Source organism: Centropristis striata, chromosome 12, assembly GCF_030273125.1.
Source record: "Centropristis striata isolate RG_2023a ecotype Rhode Island chromosome 12, C.striata_1.0, whole genome shotgun sequence".
Taxonomy (NCBI): Eukaryota; Metazoa; Chordata; class Actinopteri; order Perciformes; family Serranidae; genus Centropristis; species Centropristis striata.
In genome coordinates this window covers 24,798,600-24,810,982 of record NC_081528.1, presented here as the reverse complement: position 1 = coordinate 24,810,982, position 12,383 = coordinate 24,798,600, and the positions used below count along the sequence as shown (strand labels likewise).

The following is a 12,383-nucleotide window of genomic DNA, read 5'->3' as shown; positions in this document are numbered from 1 at the left end:
GGTTGCCAGGTTTTCAATAAAAACCCACTCTTTCTGCCAATTTGAACATACAAAAGGAGATTTAGCAAACTTGAGTTTATTGGGTTTTCATACGTTTCCGAACACAGAAATATACTAATACTGGTAACAATAGTATTTAAATATTTGATAGTGTTTAATAACGTGATTGTGGTGTAGTTTGTAACAGAGGCGATGATTGGTCAACTGTGTTGATTGGTAGTCTCTCACAGGGGGATAGCTGTGAGTTCTGGCAACCCAACGCTAGGTTTCAGCTGCATCACGCAGGTCTAGTCATACATTCTCCGGCGTGTTGTATCTACGTTTGTATCAGGTAAGTTGATCCATGAAACTATCGATTCATTCGCATTGCATACGCACAGTGCTAACTTTGCATACTTTAATAGCATAACATAGATACTGGTCTGTATATCAAATTGTATTATAATCCCGTAGCAAGCGAGTGCTAGCATGCGAGCAGGCTAAGTGTGAACGCTAATAACATGGCGCCGGGTGAGAGGGCCGCTTTGTTCTTGTGCCTGGGTGCGGTAGAGAGCGTGGTGAGGGCCACGCACCCTGCTCAAAATGAATGAGCTGTTTGATTATTAATTCATAATTAGGCTTCTGCGTATTTTTAAACCTGCATCGAAACGCTGCAACGCCAGAAATGCTGTCGAGTGAAAGTTAACTTGGCTAGCTAACGTTACACATTGTTGTGTCGCTAACATTAGCTAGGAGCGACTCCGGCTTCGCGCTTTTTATCAAGTGGTCGCCTCGGCTTTTAGCAGAGAAACACGGGAACAAAGCCATTTTGACAATATCTTGAGATTCACGTTTTGATACAATAACAATATTCTTATTGACGAAAAGCCACGACATAAATATTTTTTGATTTAACGTTAGTATATCCCGGTTAGCACTATCAAACGACCTGAAGATGGCGCTGGTAACAAATTCACATTGAGGTTTGTTAGGCCCTCAACTCCCTCAAAAGACGATTGTGGCCCCGGCCTGTAAAACAGTGTGGAGAGATCATTTTACTGCCCGAAAAATATATACGTTTAGCATTTAGTGCTGAAAAACCACTATTTTAGTTAAAGCAAGTGACACACCGATGAAGGTTAGTGGTTCCTCTTTGTGACCAAAGTAACGGTGTTCTTGAAATAAGCTGGCACACAGATGCAAGACACATTGAACTGGTATATTACAAAAAAACCGCTCAAGTGGAGCAGAGATGCACTTAAACTCAGGATATGAAGACTGAGATCATCTATATAGTAGTATGTTCTAAACGCTCATACTCAGAATAACAATGGGATCTTTCTCTTTAGGGATCGTAACCAGTCATGGCTGATGAGGGATATGTAGTACGCATCAGGGGTCTCCCATGGTCCTGCTCAGTAGACGAAGTACAGAGGTTTTTTTCAGGTGGGTATTTCTATATTATGCTATCAAATTACTTTGCTAATTCAAGCAATCTCAAATGATTTACAATAAAAATGTCCTACACAGATTGCAAAATCATCAACAATGGAGGTGGCATCCACTTCACCTACACAAGAGAGGGACGTCCCAGTGGGGAGGCATTTGTCGAGTTGGAGACGGAAGAAGACCTGAAGATTGCAGTGAAGAAAGACAGAGAAACTATGGGTCACAGATATGTAGAGGGTGTGTACCACTGTTAATGACTCTAATGCTTCAAGAAATTTTTATTATTGAATGCAGGTTTTTTTCTTTTCCATTTGGTCTATACAATGTCAGAGTAGTGAAAATATTTCTCAGTTTAAATATAAACTAGCAAAATAGCATTTTATGCCTTTTCTGCATGTAAAAGTACTTAAACAACTTTTTTTAAAATTGTTTGTGATTATTTATTATGACGGTTGACTAATAGATGCAGCTCTAAATGGCTTTATGCTTTGAGGACTAATTGTTATACTCTGTGATACAGTTTTTAAATCCAACAATGTTGAGATGGACTGGGTCATGAAGCACACTGGTCCAAACTGTCCAGAAACCGCAGGAGATGGGCTCGTCCGACTCCGAGGCCTTCCTTTTGGCTGCAGCAAGGAGGAGATAGTACAGTTTTTCTCAGGTAGGAAATTGCCTTGCTTAGCGGTTAATTTAAAACTTATATAATGTAATGATGGTGATTAGTTTTGTTTGTTTTTTCCATCTTCCTTTTCTTGTTTCCTTTCTCCTGTGGACACTTACGAATTCTTGCATCCTTTTTTTTAAGTATCAGTCAATATGCCATTGGAAAATTATTATAACCTATTCTATCTTATTACATAATAGAGTATTACAATTGTTCATGTTTTGGATTTGTGATCAGTTAGGACATTACGCCAGAAAAGGAAGCTAGATAGAATTTTAAAGGGATTTTTTGTTTTTAACTTTGTTAAGCTCAAGAGCAGGAATCTGTTATGCAAACACCCTTTTCCATCTTCGCCCATCATATCCATCATAAGCCCATTCTCACAATTTTTTTCCTCTTTCATTGCGTCTGGTGTTGTGAAGCGGCAAAGTGAAATGTTTAAGTTGTCTGTGCCTACTGATAATTTACTAATGATGGAATGGGTCTCACTCACCACTGATTGGACAGTCTTTTACCCCAAGTATCATTGTTTCTTTCCCCCCATTGACTCACCTTTGTCTTTTTTAAATGATTTTTTCTTAAAAACTCTTTACAGCAAGTCATAGATTAGTTCCTAATAAGTGAAAGGTATTTTTAACTCATATCACCCACCAGGATCTTTTTCTCTCTTCATCAACACACCAATACTAGCCCGATGTCCCACACAGTGCCCTTTTCCATATTCTTCCTCTATCCTCTCATTTCTATTTTATCCCCAAAATACATAAGTCGATTAAATGGCCAGTCACTGGTTAAAAACTGAACTGGTATGTGTGATGATGTATAGAGTTTTCCATAAGTTTTCTATCTCTCTTTAGAGAAACTTCTCTCTGTGATTGGGCATGTGATTTAATATGTCCCCTGCTGGGGTTATCTGTCCTTGGGTTGAAGGGTTGGAAATCGTGCCAAATGGGATAACATTGCCGGTGGACATCCAGGGGAGGAGTACGGGGGAGGCCTTCGTGCAGTTTGCTTCACAGGATATAGCTGAAAAGGCTCTAAAGAAACACAAGGAAAGAATAGGGCACAGGTGGGGATGGTTGGTTGGTTGGCTGGATAAGTTGCTTTTCTTATGGTGTGCACCCTCAACATCTGAACCAAATGCAAAACGGACACTACAATGATCTTTACTACATTTTTGTAATATTCACCACAAACGCATAAACACATTTCCATGTTAGCGTCACACACATTCACATTAATCAATGGGAAGATTAGTGCTTGGGCACCATTCAGCATGACACAAATCGTCAATTAGAGTACATGTTAATTTTGAGAACAAATGGTGTCTCAGCACTAAACATCAGTCCAGGTTGATAAATGGTAAGGAGTCTCCCTGGTGGTAAAATCAGAGGGCCACTGTACACATGGATCTGGAGCCCACTGTCACAGGTAACGCTTAGTGTGGGTTGCAGAAGGGCTGGAGCCCTCTCTGTCTCTCTAAATCCAGGACAATGGCTGTCATGGCAAGGACACAGGACGCTCAATAAAATCAGATGTGTAACTCATTTCAGGTAACCATAAGAAAAGTGTCAAAGTCAATAAGGCCCTTATCTCTTTAGACAGCTTAATTTTTGCAACTCAGTTCATAAGTTGTTTTTATTTACTCTATTAACTAGCATTAAGCACTAAGAAATATTACTACCTTTGGACTACACCATGGCAGCATCTGCATAGCCCAGTTTCATCAGTATTGAGCAAATGCAGCCTAGCCTGGTCTATTCCCCTTGACCTCACTGTGGTATCTCTATGCTCTTAGGTACATTGAGATCTTCAAGAGTAGCCGCGCTGAGGTGCGGACCCATTACGAACCCCAGCGGAAGCCCATGGGCATGCAGAGACCCGGCCCCTATGACCGGCCCTCAGGTGGTCGTGGCTACAACATGATGGGCCGAGGGGGATCCTATGACAGAATGCGTCGCGGAGGCTATGGAGGAGGTGGGTTTGAAGTAGAGTAAAAATGAAGTGAAAATAGATTTGGTGATTTATTTATTTTTAACCTGTGCAACTTTTTTAAATGATCACCCACCATACTTCACTTCTTGCAAACACTGCACATGAGAATGAATCAGATTAGGGCGTAACGTCCTCATAAAACCCTGGCTTAATCTCTATTACAAATATTCAGGTGTATCAGATGGACGGTATGGCGATGGCGGCTCTTCCTTCCAGAGCACAACAGGTCACTGTGTCCACATGAGGGGCCTCCCATATAGAGCCACAGAGACAGACATCTACAATGTAAGTCAGAAAAACAACTGCAAAATCACTGGAATTGGACCACTTGCTTCTTACACAAATGTGCTAATTTGTCATTTTTCTGTATCGTAGTTCTTTTCGCCATTAAATCCAGTGCGGGTCCATATCGAGATCGGCCCAGACGGCAGAGTAACCGGGGAGGCAGATGTAGAGTTCGCAACACATGAGGATGCTGTGGCGGCCATGTCCAAAGACAAAGCTAACATGCGTGAGTTTAAAATCACTGACTTTACCACTCCTTCCCTGTGTATAAATAAATCATAATGTTTATTGTTTTGCGCCCTCTGCCCCTCAGAGCATCGTTACGTGGAGCTGTTCTTGAACTCAACAGCGGGAGGCAGCAACGGAGCCTACAGCAGCCAGATGATGGGCGGCATGGGTGAGTTTCAGTAATGGATGTTGTGAGACTGGCGGCAAGAAAATGCATCTATGGAATAATAATGATTCTTTGATGTATCCCTGACACCGATGTGATCCGTCCTCCACAGGAAACCAGTCGTCCTACAGCGGCGGCCAGCTGAGCTCAGGGTACTCTGGTGGATACAGCAGCCAGGGCAATATGGGCGGCTACAGTGATTACAGTGAGTGTCAGCTCTGTTTAGAATAGGTTTATACTACATGTGAAGTATTACCTTTCCTGCTTTCAACACACTTAATGAAGTTAAGTATAAATATGCACCACAGTGACCTTTAGAACAAAACTTTGGCAGTATATTTATTGTTGTCTGAAGGACAGGGGTGCCGTGTTTCTGTGTGGTACTCCATGATGAACTCCTCGGTCCTATAGTGTGTATTCTCTCTCTTGTTAGGTAACCAGGGCGGAATGGGAAGCAGTTACTACGGCGGTGGTGGAGGCGGAGGAAGCAGAGGCTCAATGAATGGACTGGGAGGGGGATGGGGAATGTAGATTCCTCCCCAATAATCTGATGTTTTTTTTAACTCAGCATTTTGCTGGAAGGACTGGAAATGCAAGTGTCACCTAGTAAACATAGGTAGGGTCAGGTGAGGTTGTTTTGAAAATATTGAGGGGGTAGGGTTTGTAATTTTTTTTAAGTGGATGATCTTGAGAGAAGTGAGATCAATGTGTCAGAGAGAAGCACTGTTTGTCTTCCCCATTCCTCCCAGATTTGACACACCACAGAAACCATGCTTTAAATTTTCATCAACAGGAAATGTGCCGTTTTTGTGTTGTCGTTCTCCCAAAACTCATCCTGTGCTGTTGGCGTTATCAGTTGTTAATGTCTGAGTGCATGAACAAAGAAATCAGAAAGTGTCTGACGTTTAGACCTTGTTTCATCTTCTACATAGTGTTTAGCCTTTTTTTGTTTCCAGTTACAATGTTAACCTGAATTTGAGACTTCACCTGGTCAGAGCATGTTTTGTTTTCCTAAGGTGTGACTGACTGTTAAGGCATTTTGTTTTTTTTCTGGATGAGGGCAAGTGAATTTCAAATCTGCTGACATGAAGGTTTCTACTGCTTAAAATGCTGTTTGTATTTCCTGTGCACAAAGTGAATAAACTAGTCTGGAATATCTAATTGAAACAGGTATTGCAAAAAATGAGGCTTTATTCATTTATCAAATATCTAGATAAAAAAACTTTTGGTCACCATTCCCAAATTAAGAAAATGGCTTCATAGCAGTTGACACAATCCACAAAACCCTGCTGTAATAATACATTCTAAAATAGTTAATTTGTTAACATTCTACAGTCATTTACACAATTTTGCATGTATCCAGCAGTGGGGCCACAGCTGTATGAAGTATTAATAGTAGATGCATGACAAGTGGAGTATTAAAGTGAAGTAGACTGGTTCTTCATCAGGATCACACGAATGCTCATCCGTAACAGACAGTATCCTTGATGGGACCTCAACATAATCTACATCCATGGATTAAATTAGAAAAACTACTCTTTAAAATAATCAGTATCAAGTACCAAACTGATGTCATTCTGAAAGAAACATTGATCACATAAATATCCTATTTCAACAAGCAAATTAAAGTCTAATTCAGGGATGGTTTAGATTTTTTTAAGTGGAGTTCTTTGTGTTATGTGAGTTAAAGTGACTGTTTTTGTAGATATTGGCTTCAGTTCCCAATCTGAAAGGGCTTTCCGGAGCCACGGTAAAGTGAAATTCTGGTAAATTTAGTGTAATAAATCTGATATACAACCCCACTTCAAAAAATGCAAACTATCACTTCATGCAGTTTTTCGTAAACTATAACAGCTCATCTCATCAGTGTTAAAAGGTGGCCCCTTGTTTAATACACATGAACTAATGTTCCTGAATTTCAGGCAACAGTGAAAATGGAACACCAAGTCACATTTCCCTAAGATTTGATGACATTATTCTCACAGAAGTAGTTAAAATCATAGTGGATGAGTATGTGCAGTGTTAAAAAGCTCTTGTAGAAACATTGAAGATTGTAGGTGTTTTGTCAGGAAGCTTTGGAGGTGCTTCTCTGCAGCAGAAGGGCGTGGCACATGTCGCACACCCGCACAGGCCGGGGGTAGGAGGGTAAGGCCAGCTCATTACCGGAGCAACTGTTGCAGTAGATGTCTCCACAGTTTCTACAGTGATGCTGCAACACAAACAATGACAGCTGTGAAGATGATATGAGAATAAGTGGAAACAATTTAATTATGAAAGAGGAGCCTACCTTTCTGCGTGCGATGGAGAACTCCTTCTGGCATTGCTTGCACTGAGTGGCCTCATCGTCTTTCAACCAGGCGTGGCCCTGAAGGGAGCAATGGACGTACAACATATGATTTCATTGTTTAAGTTATTTATGTATTTTTAATTCACCTCTATAACTGAGGAATTTACCTTCAGAGCTTTGTTGACCTCCCTGAAGTCCTCCATCTTCAGTTTAGACCTTTGACAAAGATGAAGGCAACACTCTATGAAATAGTTCATGCTTTAAAATGCAAAAAAGATGATTAAATGAGAATTACTGACTGGCTGAGATGAAGCCCCATCTCCTGTAGAGCCTGTTCCTGCTGCTCACATGTCTGCTGCAGCTGCTGTTTCTCATGCTTCAAATCCTTCAGCTCCTACACCATCAGTTAACAGGAAACAAGCACTGTAGCATCACAATACTTGCAGGATTATTCTGTATTTTATAACACTAAGAAAAATTAATTTGATGAACAATGTTTTGCTGAGGCTGATGCATAAATATTTAGATTTCATGAACAAAAGTAATTTTATTGGCTGGCTTGTTTTCATCTGCATCAGAAATCAAAATGTGCAAGACAAAAATAAATGCAGTGACATAGTAAAGTTGAATAAGACCTTTAAACTGCAGCATCTACTGGTAATCAAAATCATCCAAGAACAGGTTTTAGATGGAACCCAAGAATAAAATGAAACTGACACCTGTCATGAGGAAACACTTCTATGCTTTTGTAAACGTCTAGTTTTGTGCATTCACACATTCTCATTTAATGTCTACAAATTAAGTTGCACCACAAAATGATGAAGACTTCTGCATAGGGGATTTAAAAACTCCATATAATGCAGCTGACTGACCCCAACTCTGGTGTGTGTATAACACTGACCGCGTGCAGGCCCTGGAGTTGTTGCAGCTGTGTGCGGAGCTCGATGCTGTTGTCCTGTTCCCGCTGGAGAGATTTCTGCAGGCTTTGTCTGTGTTCCCTCTCAGTGCGCAGCTCATTCTCCAAACCCAGCCTGAGAGAAGAAGAGAAGAAGAGATGTGATGACCCTAAGAATCTGTGTGTGTGTGTATCCATGTCGGAAACATCAACCTAAACAAGAACTGCTGCTAACATTCAGAGACAGGGTACAAGTAACATGATTTGAAGACATTTAACACATTTTAGACTTGATTAATAAACTTGAACTTAACCACTTTACCAGTTTGTTTCAAATTTGTGTGCAATATTTAGTTTAAAACAAAGTGTCGCGATTATGAAAATCCACAATCGATTACACTTTTAATTTAATTTCTGAATGAAATATTTTTCTGTGTGTCCTAACCTTAGTGCATCCAGGTCAGTCAGTTGTTTCTGCAAAACATCCACTTTTCCTTCTAGCTCCACCCTCATATCTTGGTCCGACAGGTCACTTCGTTTGCGCTCTTGCTCTGAGTTCTGTAGTCTGTGGTGCACAAAGAACCATGAAAAAGGACGTTCATTTAAAAGGAAGATCGTTTTAGGAACAGAAACATACACACAATACTTACCTCTGCTCTAGTTCCATCATGGCTTTCTCCATTTCCTCCATCTTCTGCTCAAGCTGTCCAGCCTCCGCCTGCTTCTTTTCTGCCTCTCGTTCCGAGTCCTTAAGAGCCACATGGGTTGTATTAATGTGTGTGTATCTGAGAGGCCATGCAAGAGAAAGAAAAGGTGTATTTATGCATGTTTACCTGAGCTTTGTGGAACATTTGCAGGTTGAGAGTCTTGACTTGGTCCAGCTGGAGCCGCAGGGCCGCCAGTGTATCCTGTTTCTCATGTGTGTCCTTCTCCAGCAGCTTCATGGCCACCTCCATCTCCTGCTTCAGGCCCACCTGGAGCTCTAGCTCACGCTCGAGTTCCTGACATCATGCATTGCAAACATACAAAAGGCACAAGTCAAATTCAGTTCTAAAGTCTAACGAGTACAAAAAAACCCAGCTTTCTTAAGTTTCTGAAGCCAAATGGCTCATCAAAACTCACAGTCCTGGCATCTGTCTAACTATGTGCTCACAATGGAGTATGAAGACTAATTTGTACTTCCCACATGCATAATATATTCCAGACCTGGCGAATGCGCTTTTCCTCTTTATACTGCTTCCACACCACATTGTACATCTCATCCAGGCCTTGTCGAGTCTGTTTGTACGTCTCCAGCTCCACCTGGCTGTCCTGGAGGGCTGCCTGGATAGAAAAAACACAACACATCATACAGTTTTTTGTTTTTGTTTTTAGATTAGGATTGGTTTTGTTGCAGCTAAGGCTGGTTGATTAATGGAACACATTTCCTCCTGGACCATTCAGGCTTAAACATTTTTTTCTTGCTTTAACCCCTGATGAATGTTTAGTAGCTTTCAGTAGGTTGTGGAAATGCACTAACAATTCAACATAGCTGATCTTATGTATTTCTGATTAACTTTATATTTATTTCAATGAATATTTTATTAATCCAACTTTTTTTTTTTACATTTATTTTATTTGTTTTTCAGTTCAATTATATTGAATGTTCAACATTTGTTTTATTTTAACAATAATAAAATTAAATAAATGCATAATGTCTTCACAGTAAAAGTATAATCATGGTAAATAATCGGGATCTCAACATTGACCAAAATAATTGGGATATGGATTTTTGCCATAATCGAGCTAGTTGCAGTGTTTTTTTGCAGATGCTCTCTGACCTCTTCCTTTTTCTGGCTGGACTGCAGGATCGTCTCATTCTCTTTTCTTAGCTGCTCTTGTTCTTCCCGCAGAGAGTTGATTCGGTCTGTTGCCGCCATCAGCTGTGAAGAAACAAGACACATGTCCATCTGTTACGTGAACACACTTAATGCACCCAGATTGTGCACCCATGTACACATTATAATTAAAAATGTCCCACCCACTTAGTAGAAGCACAATCACACAACAGTTCACACACTATGCCTGACCTCCTCTACAAGTTTGCTGTTTGTCTTCTCTATAGAGTCCATCTTAGCCTGAAGGTCAGTGACTGTGCCACTTAGGTGACGATTCAACTCCTCAATGTAGTGCTTCTGATCTAATATGGCTGTCATCTTGGTGTCACTGAAAGAGGAAGAATTAAACTGTCAAGGGCTTTAATTGTTATAATGTTGGGGCATTCAAACCAAAAAACATCACAGATTCAAATCTGATGAAAGCAGTGCATGTGTGATGATTAAGCCATCTGAAAGCAGGCACTCACTCCTTTGCAGTCTCGCTGTGGGCAGGGTCTTTCAAATAAAGAGAAAAGTCAATGACTCCAACCTAAAAAGGGAAAGAGAAGCTGATCAGTGTGTATCCTCAGCTCAGGTACGACAGCTGTGATGTGTAAACTAACAAAACCTACTGGCACTCACCTGAGAATCAAGATCCTCCCCTTTAATACAGAGGTTAGCGTCAATTACGTTGAGGCCAACAAGCAGACCCCCTATCACTGCTCCCTCCTCCTCCATCATTAATGCTCCAGAGTCATAAAACTCACTAGGATGAAATAGAGAATAAATTGTGGGAGATTAACTTTAACTCACATGTGGACATGTAAACATTGTGGCTATATTAACCCCATACAATCTATCACGGTTTCTAACCTCAGGAGATCTTTGCGGTCCAGCAAAGCCTTCATATAATCAGCTACTGTCTTCTGCATGAGCGCTAAATGGAGCCATGCCCTTGCTCTCCCCAAGCCGGTCCTGAAAAAAGAATAAAAGGAAAATTACACAACCAATAATTAAAGCATATCTTACATTGCAGGTATATTTGAAAAATGGGTTGCAGTAGCATACTTAATGCCGGGCAGGTCTCTGGCACTTGTGGCAATGTTAACAGACTCTGGACACAACTTCTCAACCAGTTCCAGGGGTCCCCAAATGGACTTGTTCTGACCAATAAAAGACTTCTTGGCTGAAAAAGCACACAAAAACAAAATGTCAAAGTCTTCCTTGCTTAATCTGATACTGTTTGGATCACTTTAAACAGAAACTAATTCTGTCAAAGGTCAGCCTGATCATGGACTGTCTCTCACCTTTCAGCCCATGTTTGAGGCAATGCTCCAGGACGACAAAGAACTGCTGCAGAGGAGGGTACTCCGAGTCGAGCGTCCTGCCCAGACTCAAGGAGGATTGAATTAACACTTTGATGCTCAGCTTCATCATGCTGAGGAGGTTGGATCTCTCTATTGCCATGGGATCTTTTGGGGGCAGAACTTTAAAGAATGCAAGCAAAAATAAAATTAGATCAGTGATACAGGCTTGGAGGAGATTGTCATGCAAACGTGAGTCCTTAAAATGCAGAATAAAAACACAGAGAGAGAACAGTGTGATCCTTTACACGCATGGTCACTAACCCATAAAATCAAGATTGTGCTGTAGTAGTCATGTGTCCTGACAGCTGACAATTAGTTTCCAAGAGGAAGTAGACTTAGAGTTTGAGCGTCAAGGGTTAATAATAGACACAACCTACCTGGAAGCTTTTTTGAAGTGTTGTTGAGATCATTTTCGGGCTCCTTATCCGCCGTGGAGCTCGCAGCGGGCGCCTGTGACGGATTTCTCGGGGCAGAAGCGTAGCTTACCCCACTGCTAATCGTCTCCGTGGCCTTCCGAGCCAGAGACAGGATGGGAGCCGACCAGCTGCTCTCTGCCGCCGCCGGGGCAGGCTTCTCCGCCGGCTCCTGCTCGTCGCTGCCACCGGACTCGCCCTGGGGCGCGGCTTCCGAAACTTCGGGCTCATCTAGCTGTTTTGCTTCGCCATCCTCAGTAGCTGTGTTTACTTCCCCTGCCTCGTCGGCCATGTTTGTCCCCCCTCCCCTTTCCCCGAGTATTCACGTGACCAAGCCCAAGCAATCACGCGCGGTGTGACAACTTTATTCTTCTTCTTTGGATTTTTTGGTGGTGAGTACTTTAGCTTTTATGCGCATTACCGCCGTCTACTGGACCGGAGCATAGGTGCAATTAAAAAAAGACAGGTAAAGAAGTGAAAAAGTAAAATAATAATAATAATAATAATAATAATAAAAAAAGTTTAAATTGTTTTCTATGCTCTAATAAATTGTTGTATACATGGTTATTGATTCCCCCCAAATGCATCCCAATTTAGATTTTGTACATAGACTACATAATTTTTCTCTCACCTGAAGAGCTATTTATCAATGTAGATTGGTGTTTTTTTGCCGATTGTTGGAGATGGCTGATGTCCGGCTTCACTATAATATAACTTCAACTACAGGTAAGAAAGAAAAAAACAATGGAAAAATGCAACAGCAGTGTCTCTTTCCAGCAAAAATGGACCCGGTTAC

The 12,383-nt window shown here is 41.2% G+C and overlaps 2 protein-coding genes across 4 annotated transcripts; one reads left to right on the top strand and one right to left on the bottom strand.

Moving 5' to 3' along the window:
* The first annotated feature begins 241 nt into the window (after positions 1–241).
* Positions 242–5,936, top strand: hnrnph1 (heterogeneous nuclear ribonucleoprotein H1). Of its 3 annotated transcripts, none has more exons than XM_059345910.1 (11): positions 242–331; positions 1,329–1,425; positions 1,510–1,665; positions 1,949–2,092; positions 3,026–3,164; positions 3,894–4,072; positions 4,263–4,375; positions 4,466–4,601; positions 4,689–4,772; positions 4,882–4,974; positions 5,203–5,936. In XM_059345910.1, the coding sequence occupies exons 2-11, from the start codon at positions 1,344–1,346 to the stop codon at positions 5,298–5,300; spliced, it is 1,224 nt and encodes a 407-aa protein (XP_059201893.1). In that variant the 5' UTR covers positions 242–331; positions 1,329–1,343; the 3' UTR covers positions 5,301–5,936. The 3 variants fall into 3 exon arrangements, with proteins under 3 accessions (XP_059201893.1, XP_059201896.1, XP_059201895.1); XM_059345913.1 differs by having other exon boundaries at positions 5,199–5,251; XM_059345912.1 differs by lacking the exon at positions 242–331 and adding an exon at positions 968–1,196.
* Positions 5,937–6,070: 134 nt separating this feature from the next.
* rufy1 (RUN and FYVE domain containing 1) lies at positions 6,071–11,890 on the bottom strand. The gene is made up of 17 exons (XM_059345906.1): positions 11,552–11,890; positions 11,115–11,294; positions 10,876–10,993; positions 10,681–10,782; positions 10,450–10,573; positions 10,296–10,357; positions 10,021–10,156; positions 9,772–9,873; positions 9,158–9,274; positions 8,785–8,952; positions 8,602–8,699; positions 8,397–8,516; positions 7,958–8,087; positions 7,356–7,450; positions 7,224–7,272; positions 7,057–7,134; positions 6,071–6,978 (listed from the first exon to the last, which is right to left on the bottom strand). Exons 1-17 carry the CDS (start codon positions 11,877–11,879, stop codon positions 6,835–6,837), a joined length of 2,151 nt encoding a protein of 716 aa, XP_059201889.1. The 5' UTR covers positions 11,880–11,890; the 3' UTR covers positions 6,071–6,834.
* Positions 11,891–12,383: the final 493 nt, after the last annotated feature.